Source organism: Macrosteles quadrilineatus, unplaced genomic scaffold, assembly GCF_028750875.1.
Source record: "Macrosteles quadrilineatus isolate MER2022 unplaced genomic scaffold, UCM_ALF_1.0 Scaffold_3__2_contigs__length_128488019, whole genome shotgun sequence".
NCBI classification, from domain to species: Eukaryota; Metazoa; Arthropoda; class Insecta; order Hemiptera; family Cicadellidae; genus Macrosteles; species Macrosteles quadrilineatus.
Window position 1 is genome coordinate 4,916,018 of NW_026542596.1, and position 16,707 is coordinate 4,932,724.

Sequence of the window (16,707 nt, forward strand, 5' to 3'; positions counted from 1 at the left end):
CAAATATGCTAATTTACTGTTTGGTTAACTTTAGATAATATTTCAAAGGGTGATAGTTATGCCCATATATTTTCCTTGGTCTGATTGGTATTGATGGGAAAGTAATTGCGTTGCAAAGAGGGGTGGTCACGTTGTATTCCGAAACGTACTAAATCGCTCAAGTCAAGAAAAATTATTCATCTATCGTATATATTTGTTTACCAATTAAACTTGAATTATAGAAAAGAATACTAAATATGTCATGCAAGATGGATCAGCTAAAGACAATGTCAAATAATTTATATATCCTGAAATGCTTGTTGTGATAATTTACAAACAGTTAAACTATTACAACAAAATACAACTAACTATTCATAGATAACTTCTGCTAGTCATCAAAGGTGGAATGGCATTATAACAATATGATTCTCACACTCTGGAGTTTTAATGTTAGCTGTTAACGGGCATTAGAAAATAAAGTTTTATGTTAAACTGCTCTGACGCCTACGGTTTTGTAACATTCCGCCAAGTAACATTTCGGCCAAACTCAAATTTCTTAGAAAAACAGTAACACTTCGTCCCATTCGCTTTCACAATTGATTTAATAAGCTAATGGAGTAACATTTTGGCCCGATGAAAGATTTACAAGGATTGAGGAACGCAGTTCATGTAGTAAGAGGCTCTTAACCTGTATACTTAGCAACCTACTAACATAACCTTAACATACCTTAACATAACCTAACCTCTGACCTGATTTCTAACCTAACCTAACCTTTCTTAAACTGACCTAACCTAACCTAAGAATGTTTGTGGTAAGTCAATTTTAAATCTAATGCCATTTTAGCGAATTTTCCTACAGGGAAGTAGCTATGACCGTAGGTGGCACGGTAAGACCTAGGCCCGGGACCGATTTGCTTTTTCATTTTGATGTCCCCAGAGGCCAAAACACCATTAACAACCGCCCTAGTTCATTGTATATATTTTACCTTAATCCTTTCACGCAAGGATATAGAGAACACATAAAAAGTTTTCTCCGTTCTGTGACTTAACGAGGTTCCTATTATAACATTTATGGAGGCTTGAATAACCGTTGTGCCATTTAACTACCATTGTGACTACAACTACAACTTAACTAACGTATCACAACAAGGCTCTGATTGTCTGTGGCTCTGTTTTCTCCACCGCTGCCGCAACTGCGGTTGGATGGTAGCCAACGTTTCGAACATTTATCACCGTACTTTCTCAAGGCACTCGTGATTATGCAGAAGGCCGGTAATGAAGTTATAAGCGCTAATCACCGGCTAAGTGAGGGGAGAACTGTCGTTACATGTCGCTATATAGTGCTACACTGCTACACTACTACTATCCACGCGTGTCCCTAGATACAGGAATAATTATAGGCCTACAGCGAACAGCGGTCGACGGCGCAGTTACTGATACTGTACTCGTGTGGAATTGATGGAAACGCAAAGATGAAGGTTTGATTCTAGTTTTGACACAAATTAGGGTCCATTTTTAAAAGTTAAACTAAATCGAAAGTCTTGGTTACGTCAAGCAAAAAGGAGTTCATAATAATTATGCACAAGCTCCTCCGGGCCTCGTTCTAACATCTACCTGTTTATAAATGGCTTTATTACCTATCAATACAAGGCTTGTGCCTACAAAACACTCTTTGTAATCTCTAAGGAATTTAACAAGCGTCTGCGTCCAGGCTGGTGATTGAGCGTTTAAATCACCAAAAAAAAAAAAAGCGGTTTGACGGCTTATTTTTTCTAAACCGTTTCAAAGAATAATTTTTAAAAGAAGATTATTTTTTACTAGAAATTATATTGGGTAATCTTTACATGACGATGAGCGGACTAAAATAAAATATAACTTGGTCATCTGACTACATGTCATTAATTTTCAAATGTTACAAGCCTAATTGTTTATCAGTGTAGAACCATTTCCTCTTACATATTCAGCTATTTGAAAAATCACAGGTGCAGAATAAATGTTAGTGTTAAAATGAATATTCTGGCTCAGCTAAACATTTGTACACTGTGTTATAACAAATAAATAAAACTACACCTTATTGGTTAGATATAACGGGTCCTAACCTAATGTTTAGACGTAGCTAGATGCTACACGAGTTTTGGCATTAAGTTGAGATCTTTATTAGATATTTTTAAGAATTAAGTAAGTGGTACTTACAACTATTGCCTATTTTATATTAATTTTTATTTTCTAAATCACTTTCAAAATCGAAATCTTTTAATCCTCGAAATTGTCTATAATCCGTTATCAAATCTGACGACAACAAATTTTTATCTGAAATGAAACGCTTTTAAACCTTGTGGGAGTCGATGGGCCATTAATGAACGAATATGGTTCGAATATATCGAACTGATATGACAGAATAATTTGCAGAATTATGGCCATTATTAAAAAGATTAAGTTTAAAATACCTCTAGCACAGGTTAAATCAGTCTTTTACTATTCCTTGACGGCGTTGCAGCTCAAAAACAACTTCACAACTCGCCTATAAGAAACCGATCCCGGTTTATTTCAGTGAGCCTATAACTCAACAGATTGCCGAGCTAATGAGCGAAACTTATCTTCGATCAACTCAGAACGTAATCGGAAAGGATGACTGCCAATCGATTCAAATTCCTTTTTTCAAATTAAGCCCCGAAGCTCAATGGTGCGCACCTTGCAGTTTTTGGGACCCATAGATTATAGGGCAGTTTCATCTGAGGACAGCAACCCGGGGAAAAACTGGCAGATGGATCTAGATCGTAAATCGAAATGCGGAGTCGAGATGGACAGATAACGCTTGGAAGAGTAGACGAGTATAATTATAGTTGGTGTGAAGAGGTCCAAGGTAGTTCAGTGGGTGACAGCTTCATTAGGATGTTGACGAAGAAGGAGGTTCTTGTTAAAAGTGTTTCATTTTGGGGTCGGTTTCAGGGTTAGGGTTACGTGGTAAAAATCATTCATTGGGATGCATGATGGATGCGAAAGGAGTTCTCCAATGGAGAATTTTCCTTGCATATGTGTCATTATTGCAATAGACAGAAAAATCACCAGACCAGCCACGGAAGATAGCCGCAATAAGTAGGCCTAATGGTACTAATGTATTGACACACATGTACATTTATGATCTACGGTAAACAGTTGGGTTAGTTACATCCTCTGCATACACAATCCTATCTAAGCCTTTCCTATTAGCCTTAAAACAAAAAAATATGGGAAACTTATGCGAGAATATCTTGTCTCTTAAAAATCCGTACCTGATTTTAAGAAGTTACTTTACCTTATTTGGAATGATATTTTATTATTTATGTCTCTTTAAGATCTACATACTGTTGAAAACACAGTTTCTTTATACTACGCTTTAAAGTAAGAGTACCAAGCGGTTACATTTTTTTTCTATCTCATTAACTTATATCGACTGCAAAGCGAGTCTTTAGATACATTCGTGTCAAACCGTTACGATTTTACAGAGGTTGTAGAGGTTTTATGAACAATATAGATTATGAGTATTTACTCACCTTCTGAGATAAGTCTCTCGCGTATCTCCCAGGCGAAGATGGTTGGATTCTCCCTCTTGTACTGCTCTATCTTGGACACTACGGCGGGTGTGGCTACCTTGGGCTTGCTGCCTCCGATCAGACCCGGGGGGCGAAGTGTGCCTGTACAACAAGAATATGTTAAATCTTTTGTCATTTAACAATTATAATTTCATATTTGACATTTGGTTTCTAAAAAATTGTCTAGTAGTTGGATCCTTCTCTTTGATAGTTAAAAAGAAAATGGCTTTTCTGTAATTGGAGGTCTGGGTACGAATCTTGTAAATAACTAATGGAGATAAGAGTCTCCATCAGTGGCAGCCATATTGGAGCTTAGTCCCATAAGATCAGTGTTAAATTTGACAGAAAATGCCATCATTTGAAGCAGTATGCCGGTGTTATTTATAGAGTTACTAGCTGACCCGGCGAACTTCGTATCGCCTAAGTTATAGGTTTAACCTAAGACAGACCGATGGAAAGAAAGTACCGTTACGTTTAATTTTCAAGATGATCTCGTTCGCATCGCTCAATCACGTCCTGGTTGAAGTTCGTTCGCTACGCTCACTCACCTTTGGGTTGGAGTTCGTTCGCTACGCTCACTCACCTTTAGGTTGGAGCTCGTTCGCTGCGCTCACTTGCCTTCAGGTTAGCTCGTTCGCTACGCTAACTCGCCTCCAGGTTGAAGTTCGTTCGCTACGCTCACTCACCTTTTGGTTGCAAATTAGCTGTTGTCATAAATGTAAAAGAAATCATAGTGCTGCACCCTGTTGGTAATCCATGTAACTTTAATGTTATTGAACATCATAGAACAGAACCAACTTGTTTAATTGAAACAGCTGTTAAGATTCATTAATTCCATTTCTCATAAGGTTAACATGGGAAACTCCAGAGCCACTGGGGCGGAGCCCTTTTAAGAATTTCGAAACGGGAAATAGTTTACGTCCGATTCGCATACCTACAGAATTTACACACCAAATTTCATAACGATCGGAGAAGTCGTTCCGGAGGAGTTTGCAGACAAACACTGTGACACGAGAATTTTATATATTAGATAGATAGTTTTGAAAATGTAAAAGGCTTAATTAATGATCATTAACTAAATAACTTAACTGAATAACTTAATCGTTATTAAGTGGAGGAAAAATTACAAAACTAAAAACCTTACTCCCTAGAGGACCACTAAACCTTAATTTTAACACCTAAATCATTATTTTATCACAACAGGTTTTTTATAAATTCTGTTACAAATTTAATACTGCTCTTATAGGACTAAAATCGAATATGGCTACCACTGACGAAGACTCTTAAGCATTGAGATAATGATACGATCTGATGCTTTGGGGCAAGACTCCAATGCAATACTTGGAGCCCATCAAGAAATAAATGTCTCTTAAGCGAGGAAACCTATCTGGATTTGTTATATTCCTATGTAGAATAGTCATACAATATATTTATTATGTTATCTATGGATTAGTTGATAAACTCTTGGGATGACAGTTATCGATCGAAACTCGTGTACATGTATTTGTATCAGCCAAATTGAGCCAAATTATAAAAAAAAAAAATTTATTATTATAATAATTATTATATTATAATTATAATAATAATTATTATTATAAATTATTATTATAATTTAAAAAAAATTATGCCAAATTATTTTAACAATTTTGTCAAAGAAAGGCTCACATGAGTCAACAAAGTATTACCACTGAACAATTAGCAAGCCCCTGTCAGTGTCTAACTTTGCGCTACGTAGATAATTTTTCTATTTAAAAATAATTCTCCTTCATTGGCATTTTGTTAATATAGACAATTTGATAAAATAAAGGATGAAATTATTATTTCCTTAGTTAAACCATGCCAATTAAGTTATTTGGTTACAATGATACACAACACACGTTGATACGTTTCATTAATCTTTTAGAAGTTATTTCAATTTAAACATGATCAAAAATACAAGAGTGATTCTCCACTCGATTTCCAGTAACATGAATAGTATTCCTTTTCAAAGCGCCTGCGGTCACTCACTGTCCAACTGACAATGTATTCCTCAGTCACGAGACCAGCACGACAAGTGTGGCCGCAGGCAACGCGGTTGAAATCAATTATGAGACGACAAATTATGGAGACGATCCCGAGTGTACAATGAAACGCCATCTGTCCACTGTCCACCCCGGTGAAGGGCGGGTCAAACCCGCACGAAACGTCGTCCACGGTACTCGAGCTCAATAATGCAACAAGAAAATGTAGTTCGTGCGCGTAACATGGACCAGCTGGATTTGCAACTTTTATACTGTTTACGCCTGATTGCGGGCTGCATGACTCAATTATTGGTATTACGAGTTTTGCGGACAGTCGGGCTGCATGCCAAACTGCCTAATTTAAAGTTCGCGTGGAGTCGTTTGACCTCGTTAAAGTAGGTCTGCATACAGATGTTCTTTTGTCGGTTGTTACTTTGGTTTGGTGGTTAATAAGTCATTAAAAAGAAGAAACAGTGAAGGAACAACGATAATAATATGAAAGTGGAATAGTGATTACAACAGATTATTTGTTTACACAACGTCGGTTTGACTATTCTTTTTTCAAATCCTGGTGTGGAATGAACTGCAGGTGCCCAAACCTGAATGCCCAACTAAATGCATGTAAACGGCTTTCTGCTAATAGTACATAGGACAAGAAATGCCTAGGAAACGTTACAATAATACAGTTACTAACTTTGGTGAAACGAATATTTCTCGAATGTTAAAGATATAAAAATTACTTGTGTTAACAATTGCCTATAAACTATTACGGCAAAATATGGCATACCATAGATTGATCAATCTCTCCTGAGTAATCGCGTTGGAAGAACGGTTTTGTGTCATAAAATTGTATAAATACTATCAGATCAAATTGGAGGGTAAGAATAACTGTGCTTTTACAGTGTATATTCTCACTACTCACTAAAATGATCATTTAAAACTAAGCTGACATATAGTTAATCAATTTATGGTTGAAGACGAATTTCAAACTACGTCTCTTCTCTACCAGACATATTAAGCGTGCGTTAGGATGTACAGTATTCATTTACATCTGTTTAAAACAATCCATAATTTTCAACCAACAAAAAAGATATCTATGGATAACTATTTCTTTTACAGTTAGCAATATTCTTGCAGGTGTTATAGTCAAATTAATTCTAGGCCATAAAACTAAGCTTCAAATAAGAGAACAGATTCAGTCGACGCTTCCAGAATAACACGAAGAAGAAACACGCTTTCAAACATGAACACAAGTGTTATAAATAGGTTGACAAATCTACATTTACACTTTTTTAAATAAACCAATTACTTACTGTGTATCGAGACAATTGTTTAGTTACTTAAGAAATTCCTAGGAATCCAATGAGATTCTGAATGATTCACTATACCTCCATGTAATCCATAGAACGATCACAAAGGATAGATGCATAGTTCAATGATCATAGGAAGTGTAATTTTCAATTTAATGAATGAAATTTTTACCTTCTAACAAAGCAAATTTACAAATAAATTCAAAGTGTTAGGTTTGAGGAATCGTAACTGCTTTCCCTTCAAGTTTGATATTATTTTATACAAAAAGCTTCATATACTAAAATGACCTGATGATTTGCAGGTCGATATAAGTCGTCGCAGTTCAAAGCCAGTGACAACACTGAGCGCGTGAAATGCCAGAAGCGTGCACTGGCATGGTTTATGGCATGTTATGGCATTGTTGGCATGATTCTAGCACCTCGCCCATTGTCCGTCGTCATGGCGTCGTGTTACGCAGTACGACGCAAGTTTGACCAGTCTAATTCGATATTCACTTCCCTGAGTCACGCAGGAGGGTGGCGGCCATTTTTAATTTGATGTCACGCACAGAAGGGCTGCGTAATTGTGGTTGTGGGTTTGTAATGATGGTCAGAAAGGGTTGGAAGAAGTTTTTTGTGATTTGTTCAAAATTAGTCACAAAATTTGTATTTTGAAGAACTACGTGGCATTGTTTCGGTTGTGGGACAGTTTGTATTTTTTATGTATTGTTCAAACATACACTATATGAAAATACAATTGATATATATTGCATTTGTGTGTTTTATATACGAGCGCCTCCATTTGATTGTCTCATACTTTGGGAAATCTTTTGAAGTATCTGGAAAGGTGTTTGTTTCATTACAAATCGTATAATCGCTCAGGATTAGTTTGATCCACAAAATATTGTTCTCACACTGTTTATATTGTTATTACTGCTGTTTTCAACTGCAGATTAACATAAATTATAATGGAAAAACTTAACTGTGTTTTTTTAGATATTGTCGGTATACTCTATTGAACGATACGACCGGAACCGGTAAAGTTGTATATTTAAAGCCATTGTTTAAAGCCATCTTGTTTAAGTAGGAAGAGAAAATTTATAATCCCACAGTGCCCTGGGTATTTAAACTACAATAACTTTTGTATCTGGAAAAAATATTTTAGTATGATAAATTACTCTTTAGCAGCTGTTTGAAATTAATCCAAGATGGCCGCTACTCTCCAAGGTAATCACTGCATTGCTATCTATCTCAGACTGTAGGTGTAACGATTGTCTACAACGGAGTGGTTACAGCGCTCACCTTCAAATATGTATGTTGTTGGTTCAACACAAGCGGGTGGATGTTTCGTAGAGATTCCATACATTTTCCCAGATGATGTGATAGTGATCTAAGTAGCTTAGTGTTATCAGGTTTATCATGCTCTCTTCCAAGGTCACGTGATGTATGGATTGATACTGTGGGGGCATTCCCCTGCTACAAGGGATGTTCTCTTACTTCAAAAGATGGCACTCAGAGTCATCACATCATTTGGGTATTATGAGCATTGCCGGCCTATCTTTAGGGAACTGAAGATCCTCACAGTGTACAGTCAGATGTTTACAACATACTCACACTTCCGCGCTGTCGACTCGAACGGACCTTGAGGTCCTACCCTAGGTCGGCCATAAAAATCTTCAACACACTGCCGTCGCAAGTTCGAGAGATGGGCATGAAAGAATTTAAAAAAGTTGTACATAAGGCCCTCGTGAATAGGCCACTATATTCTCTGGGGGAGCTGAATGAGATACCACTCTTCCCTTCACCATAAAAACGTCCGCCATACCACCAGTAGTTGTAAATATTAGTTTTATTATAGTAACTTATTTAAAGAAATAAATAAAGTCTTTACATTTTTAAAGACCCGACGCGATCTATCTGACATTGTCAGTCAAGGGTCAAGAATACAAGTAAGTAAGTAAGTAGTAAGTTAATGGATTTCGTCTTTGGATAAATGGACAATATATTTTCACAAGACCAGTGATCCAGTGGATGAACCAGTATCTCATAAAACGCGTGAAAAAGGATTATTCTACAGTTTTCTAAGTAACATAATAGTTCCTACATAATTATTACTGCCGTTATTTGTCGTAGATGAAATACTGAACACCAAAACAAACGTTAACTTGCTGTCAAATTGTCCACTGTATCATCATTATTGCACATTGTTATTACTGCACAAAATAACAATACTGAACTACACAACAGAGGCATGGAGAGGACAGAAACCTAACTAGTGCCTAACAGGATTGTGTTGTAGCGTGAGCTTCGGTCGTAATCGCATTTGTTCGTTGAGCTTTGTCTGTCAACGCGGTGGCACAGGTGTAAGGTAATTTTACAGCTGAGTAAAACTTTTGCTACCGGAAAGATCTTAATTTCTAATCTACTAAATAGGGATATGCCAATAATAACTGTAATCTTGATTTAGAAAAATAAAGAAATAAGTATTCACAGCAACACTTTGCCCATATTTGTCCCGGCTTAAAAAGAACAAAAAAAACCTATTGCCAGAATATATTTATATTGACAACGAGTTTGCAACATTTGATTTTACCACATCTTTCCCATCGTTTCTTGTTCACAACTTTCTAAAAAATGTTTTATTTCGACTAAATTTCTTGTGTGAATGGGGAAGTTTTAAACGTAATATCTGCAAGTGGTACGATTCAGGTTCAAACGTTTGAATCAGTACTAGATCGTGTTGTTTACCGATTAAAGAATACTCAAGAAAATAAGTGTGTCGAATTAGTTTCTTTCTTAGACACTTTTTTTGTGGTTGAGTACTGGAAACGTTAAAAAGTCAGCCAGGAACAGTATATTAAGACTGAATACTCATTACACAACTTTTCCATATAAATATTAACAATGTCACCCTGCTAGTGTATTACTCGCCTTTACATTCCAAGCATGACACGTTGTATTTTAGTGGCTGTTTTACAAGGTAAGCGTAAGCCCAGAGGCACCGTGTCATCTGACATTTGACGAGGCGCCGTAGCGATCATGATATTGTTGTTGTTGTTTCGCCGTGAAACCGAGCCTAGGGCGCTTTTGTTTGGTGAAAGGCTTATCATTTTCATACTTGTTACATATTCAGTGGGTTTCATCAGCAGCATTGTCCGGAGCTGCCATTGTCGCACAAGTAACAAGGCAACAGTTTAGCGCGGTGAAACTGTTCGTTGTTCACTGTTCAGGCACCTAGGTGATGTAGGCATTGTCACAAGTATGTGTTCACTCACTTCCATTGGTAGCTATACTCTAGCACAGCAGCACCATTCATGTTCTACCATTTGATATTTTGTATGGATGAAAATTGAACGAAATCCGTTCATGTTTTATTTGCTTTCTTTAACATTTGATGGTTTCGTTACCTTCTGAAACCATTTTTTGTGCTGCAGAGAAACTACTGTATGCAATACCTGCGTTACTGTTTTAAAGTAGCTATTTTAATAATAACAAACATATTTTAATAAAAAGTCACTAGTAATAATAACAAACTTGAAATGAATACTTGTATTAGCAATAAAACTAAAATTTATATATATTGTATTTATGGGTTTACCAAACTCCGAATTCGGACAATGTCCAACATTTGGACCCACTCTGTGTTGTAGACAGTTAATACTTAAGTGTAAACTTAATTAATAAATAAGTGTAAAGTACCCGCGTCGCGGAATGAGAATTTTATTCGGACATTGGGCGAATCAAATTCCCAGAACGGGTTGTGGGTAATCTGATTTACTCAAATTCCGGAGTCAAAACTTCCTTCGGGGACTGAGTAAATCCAAAATACTTACAACGTGGTGGGAACAACTAGTGGTTGGAGTAACTGTGCTATTCATATAACATTATAGAACATACCTAGCAGCTTGGTAACAGCGCCTTGCTGATGGCTGAGAAGATCATAATGTCTGAATCTGCTGAGTTCCAGCAGTCGCTGCTGCTGCTGAGATACCAGTGAAGCTAGAGGTTGCTGGCTGGCTGCTAGAGCGTATAGTTCTCTGAGCGTCCCACCTGCGGGGAGTAAATGGACTTAGTAACTATACAAACTTCAAATTTGTTAACTTATTGAGATACTTATTTAAACAAACTGGAGCTCTGGTCAATCAGGAAAAATTAAAAGAAAATGGCCGTGGATGGGTCACATGGAAATAGAAAGACTGGACTGAGATTCTCATTGACAACGATGAAGAGAAATTATAAGACAAACCTAGAGAGAGACAAAGAAAGGAAACAGGAGGAGAGGAAAAGATCTGTAAGAAGATGACAGCCCTTCCTGGAAACTAAAGTTGATAGTTCTGCATTATCAAGACTGCTTAATCGAACTAGGAGCCACGGGGATTAGTAAGAAAATCTTAATAAATCACTTTATTTAAAAGGCGACGCACCGTGTGTTTGCTATAGAATGAATGGTATGAGATGAACTTTGTAGCTTTGTGTTTGATACTTGGATCAGCTGTTTCTTTTGCTAGAACCTTTAAACATTCCGTCCCCATGTTAAATTTGATGCCAGATCTTTTTATGAATTAGTTTATGTGAGCCACCTACGAATTGTGCTGATCTAAATTACTAAATTCTGTCAAATACACAATCTTTTTTACCAAGTCAAACTTAGGGAATGACTTATGATGGGTTATAGCAACTGTCATGACCCATCAACCTGGTCAGCAAAAAAAATAGAATTTTAGACACTAGTGCATTCTGTGACTGCTCACACAACTACGTTATTTTTTTAATTAGTTACAACCGTTCCATTTTGATAGGAAGTCTACTTCAGTATCCAATAGTCAATGCTAGAACTTAATATCATAGAAACCCAATTTCAAGGACAGCTAGACCCATTTTTTACTAATAGAAAGTCTGATTTAAATATAAATCAACGACAATGTCTCTTGTATATTTAATCACGCAAGTTTGTAACTGATTCAAAAATATTTTAATCTGAGTTTCCACCATTATTTTTTTACTTTAAATTTCCAGAACTGCACAGCTTCCCATTCTAACTCAAAAATCAAATCCTCATTCGAACCGCAGGATGCGATCACAATCACACCTATTCTTCCCATAAACAAAAGGAGAAATCAAAACTTCACCATCTGTCCCGCTACTTCCTTTCAGGAATTGACGCATCATTATGGGAGTTACCCCTCGTTTAGCGGTTACAAAAGCAGGCACAAAAACAAGTGGCTGTAGTTTAGACTCGGACGACGGGGGGGCACGACGGGGCGTCAGCCAAGACCATAATTGAAACTCGATTCGCGTTATACATGGCCAATAGAAGAGTCGTCTGCATACCGAGCTGTGACGAAACAAATTGGTCCTCTGAATAGCGAACGGGTAATGTTCATCGCGCCGTTAGTCCAGGCGACGCCATGGAGGTTACAGGGGTCGCTATGGTGTTTGGCGGAGCACTTTAGTGAGATGTAATACTACTCTTGTATGTAAGGGTAGTTATGGCAGAAACGTGTTGTACGGGGTGTCACCGCATGGGTTAAATGTTAGGTTTGAGGTCGATATGGTGATTAGTATAGTTCAGTCATTTTAGGGGGGAAATACCCCACAACCTGGAAATAATTCCCTAATTGGTGAAACCTTGCACATGTGTATTACTATTTCGTACCCAGTAGCAACATATCAAAAATCAACATTCGTGCATGCTTTGCTACGGCCACCATCTTGGAAAATTCCCACATTCACTTTTAATATTTCACTAACTGTTGGAAATACTGAAATCTTGTGCAAATACATGTTAAAGAAAACAAAAAAAATACATCTTTTACTCTCTTACATATTTGCCCTATCTCTCACGGTTATTGAGAAAATTGAAATTAATGTTAAAAAAAACATTAGTTTTGTTTAATTTCTCCCAGTTTAATTTTTTTCAAATATTTCATTGTAGCGGCCCTGCTAGAAGGAAAATCCCTAAACAGCAAGGTTTATATATAAAATGTATCAAACAAAATGATTTGAGATATTTTGTTAGAGGGTACTAGTACTACACATATGCAAAGTTTAACCCCTTAGGGAATTATTTCCATCTAAAACCCTAATATGGCTGGTCAGTATGGGGCACAATGATGGTGTAGAGGCCACAACATCATCTTGTATGGTTTGGTGAAATGCAGGGATGCAGGGGTAGGACTGAAGGAGGGTTAGTTATAGTGTAACCTACCAAACGCCAAACATGCCACTTCTGTGATAGTAATGAGAACAGTTAGTTTTTGCCGAACAACATACTGTATGTCCTACTTTGTGGGATAGACGCATATTGTTTTAACAATCGCGAGTAATTTCTTTGCTAAAATATAAAGCTATAAAGAAGATATTTTGTCGAAGTCATGGAACGGAAAAGATAGATTAATTCTTTGTCAAATATTGCTAGGGGTTTCCAAGCAATTACTTGTGTTTTTAAGTGCAAGGATGTCTTTATTAAAAGTTTTGTAAAATAATCCGATAATGCATCTTATTCAACAATAATCGATGTACTTCAATAACCAATAATGTATGTCAACACCTACTGATATTTTAACAACTAATAATGTTTGTTGTGCCTATTTATGCCAATAGCCACCAATATTGCGTACACAATTAGGAGAAATGAAACAAATACCATGAAACCCACACAACGGGTCTTGCCTCGGAGCAGCTACAGCGGGAAAGATGACAATCGCGGCTTCATGGGTACAATACCACTAAACACCAGGGCGAATCAGAATTACGAGAGGAGAAAGAGAGCGACCAGAAATTCACATCGAAATTCACAATAATCATGATATCGATATACGGGTCGAGTCGAATCGATCATCGAGCCATATCGATATAATCAGTGGCTTATTTTATGTAATGGCTTTTATGCTATTGTGATCGCATCCGCATAGCCTAGAAGGTCAATGCTTCTATACCCGGTCTGGGGTGACTGGTATAGTGGTCCTAGGCTGCTGTGGGGGATTGTGATGGGTGAATTTTGTCACCAAACATATCTTGTGAAATCTAATGTATAGAATATTAAATTGATAAAAGGATGGATTTGCGGCTATTTCTCATGAAAAATGTATTTTCCTATCACGCGAGTCATAAGTTATCTTATACGCTAATATGTATTTATGCTTGCACAGTTATGTAAGAAACGGCTCCGTTAATTTACTTTTAATTGTTGGAAATATATTAATTTTATTAAAAAACTTAGGCTAAGCTCTGTTCAGTAATAGTTAGTTTTTGGTTTAACTCTTAAACTGAAATTTTGATAAACAACTTAAAACTTCTTTTTGAACACAACTAAGTTGAATCCAAATCTGTAACAATTAATCCATGTAGACATGTTTTAAAGAATCAAAACAACACATTTCAACAATGTATTTTTTTCCAGGATTGGTTTGTTTCATGACCTAAACAATGAAGTTGAATCATTTTAAGTATTGATACAAAATTAACCATTCGTTGCTATACTTTGTTTGTTATTTATCTATTTGTTATTATTACATTATTTTGGTACTGCCATCATTATATACTATAGCTACAACAACTGCAATACAACTTCTAGTGGCCCATAAATCATGACTAATCTTATTATACTTGAATATCTTTAGCTGCTGCACAAATAGTTAATCCTTATGTACTTTCCATATATTTCATCGTTGACAAACAGTTATTGTTTGTAAAATAGTGTTTGCTTGAGCATAATTAAAGCAAAGGAGCGGTGATTCGAGGAGACGAAACTGCCACAAAATATTTTATAGATGCCGCCGGTATCGATCATAAAAATAAAGAAATTACGATTTGGCCCCAAAGTAAACAAACCATATGTTAATTAATGCTATTAATATAGGGGTTGTGTTTACTTTCGGGCCAAAATCTTTATTTGTTTATGTTGAAAACAAAAAAAAACATACCGGTATTTTTCTAGTATTCGTGATAGATGCTTTTAAGGATGATGCATTATCGCGAATACTCGTATTTTATATATTTTGTAGTTTTGCAACGGAACCAATTTTGTATGTGGGAAATTGTTACGTACATTTTCTTTCAGTGTCAGTAAAAACGAGAAACTACAAATATTCACAACGTTAAAGGATTTTGGATCCTATCTCGTCTTCAGGTGAGCAAGTGCCCAAAACATTCAGAAATGGATATATAACTTGGCTTTTACTAATCGTGTTGGAAAATGTTTGCAATATTCTCCCTTAAAAACCTACCATTACAAATATAGCTCCCACACAATCTTCTATCCACCTATATTTCTGATTATTTATATACTTAATACGTAAGGGGTTTTCTGTATAATTTCTTTTCCACCCGTCCTACTTCACTGTTTCTAGGATTGAGGTGTCACTTCTACAGTTTACATAACATATAGGTTAGATTAAGGAAGGTAAAGTGTATGTTATAGGTAATCGGGTTGTTTATTTCTGTTACACCATATTGTTTTCTTTTGGAGTTGTTGGGAACAACGAAGAGACAATTCAAAAAAATGCTTGCTTGTCTAATAATTGTAACCTGGTTGAGGCAGGTATATAATGTAATCTTTATGTAAAGGATCTAAAGTCAACAATTTTAATTATTCATAGTGAATTCGTGGTTTTATTTACCCAATAACTGTCTTTCATAACAACAAAAACACAAAATTAATGTGTAAAAGGTTATTTATCTCACTTCGAAACAAGTGTCTGATCCTATTGAAATGCGCAATATGTGAAAATCTCGCCCCTGTAAACATCCCATCAATCGCCACCACTAGTCCACTTTCCTCCCACTTCGCGCCATTTCTCCCAGATTTGGAGGGAAAGCTCCATCGCTGTCACACGCGACGACCCTGTGACATCCGCGACACCAATACATAGCGGACCACTGATTGACGGCATAATGCGATGGAAATGCTGTGACAAGCTGACAACAGTGTCGCCGACCCGGACCGCTACGATATGTGATTGCATTTGTGGAAGATTAACCCATGTCGAATAAGGGACATCGCTAACGGCAGAACTATTTACTCTTTCAGGCTTTCGAGAATCGTTCTACCCCACTGTGAAAAGTGTATCGTTTTGATATGGTTAGTATTCTGAATTGGACTTTGAAACATTGCGGTGGAGTCCATCACAGCATATTCAACGTGTATCCAACTTGATCAAGACGTTTTGGACTAAGGACTTACTATAGGGATGTTTTATGTATCCTTCTCGTCCTAACATTGATGTATTAGCAGTCGCTTTTTATTTGTGTTTTATTGTACAATTTAGCTTTTTTATTATTTATTTCAAGCCAAGAGGGTTTATGGCACACCAGTCGGTTATGTTTATTTTTGTAATGTCAACCCCTTACTTAGATTTATTCACAACAAATTTTGAGGACTATGCAAATAAGTAAATTCTAAGGCTAAAAATGGCTTCATGTAAGGGTTCATGTAAGGGCTTCATCATGTAAAAAGTGTTAAATAAAAAATGTAACGTATTAATACAATTGACGAACTAAATCTATTTAGTTTAAACCTCATACGAAAGATTTATTATTCAAGAACTTAAGAACCACCAAGAATTTAAGGTAATACAAACTTGTTGTCACTGAATGGTCGCTAAGGATTTTAGGGGTTAAGTCAGTTTCACGCAGTTTTTCATAGGATCGATATAGCCTTAAAAACAACCCTTTGATTTCAGTTCTTACCTTATGACATTAGTTCCAAACTATTTAGTGTAAATGTTTGAAAATGTTTAAGATAATATGTTTTAATTGTGATGTACTGATTTTAAGTAGGAATTTAAACTATGGAAACCCCTGTATTTCAAAATAAATTAATTTTACTTTACGACGGATTTATGTTAACTATGGTTCTTTTAGTTG

General features: G+C 36.3%; 1 protein-coding gene across 1 annotated transcript in view; it reads right to left on the reverse strand.

Moving 5' to 3' along the window:
* The window catches only part of LOC128990349 (paired box protein Pax-6-like), a 72,424-nt gene that overhangs the window by 34,595 nt on the left and 21,122 nt on the right, over nt 1-16,707 (reverse strand). The window contains exons 2-3 of the mRNA XM_054412692.1: nt 10,738-10,890; nt 3,513-3,653 (exon numbers count right to left, since the gene is read on the reverse strand). Of these exons, the coding sequence (XP_054268667.1) occupies nt 3,513-3,653; nt 10,738-10,890 (294 nt within the window). The remainder of the gene's footprint in view (nt 1-3,512; nt 3,654-10,737; nt 10,891-16,707) is intronic.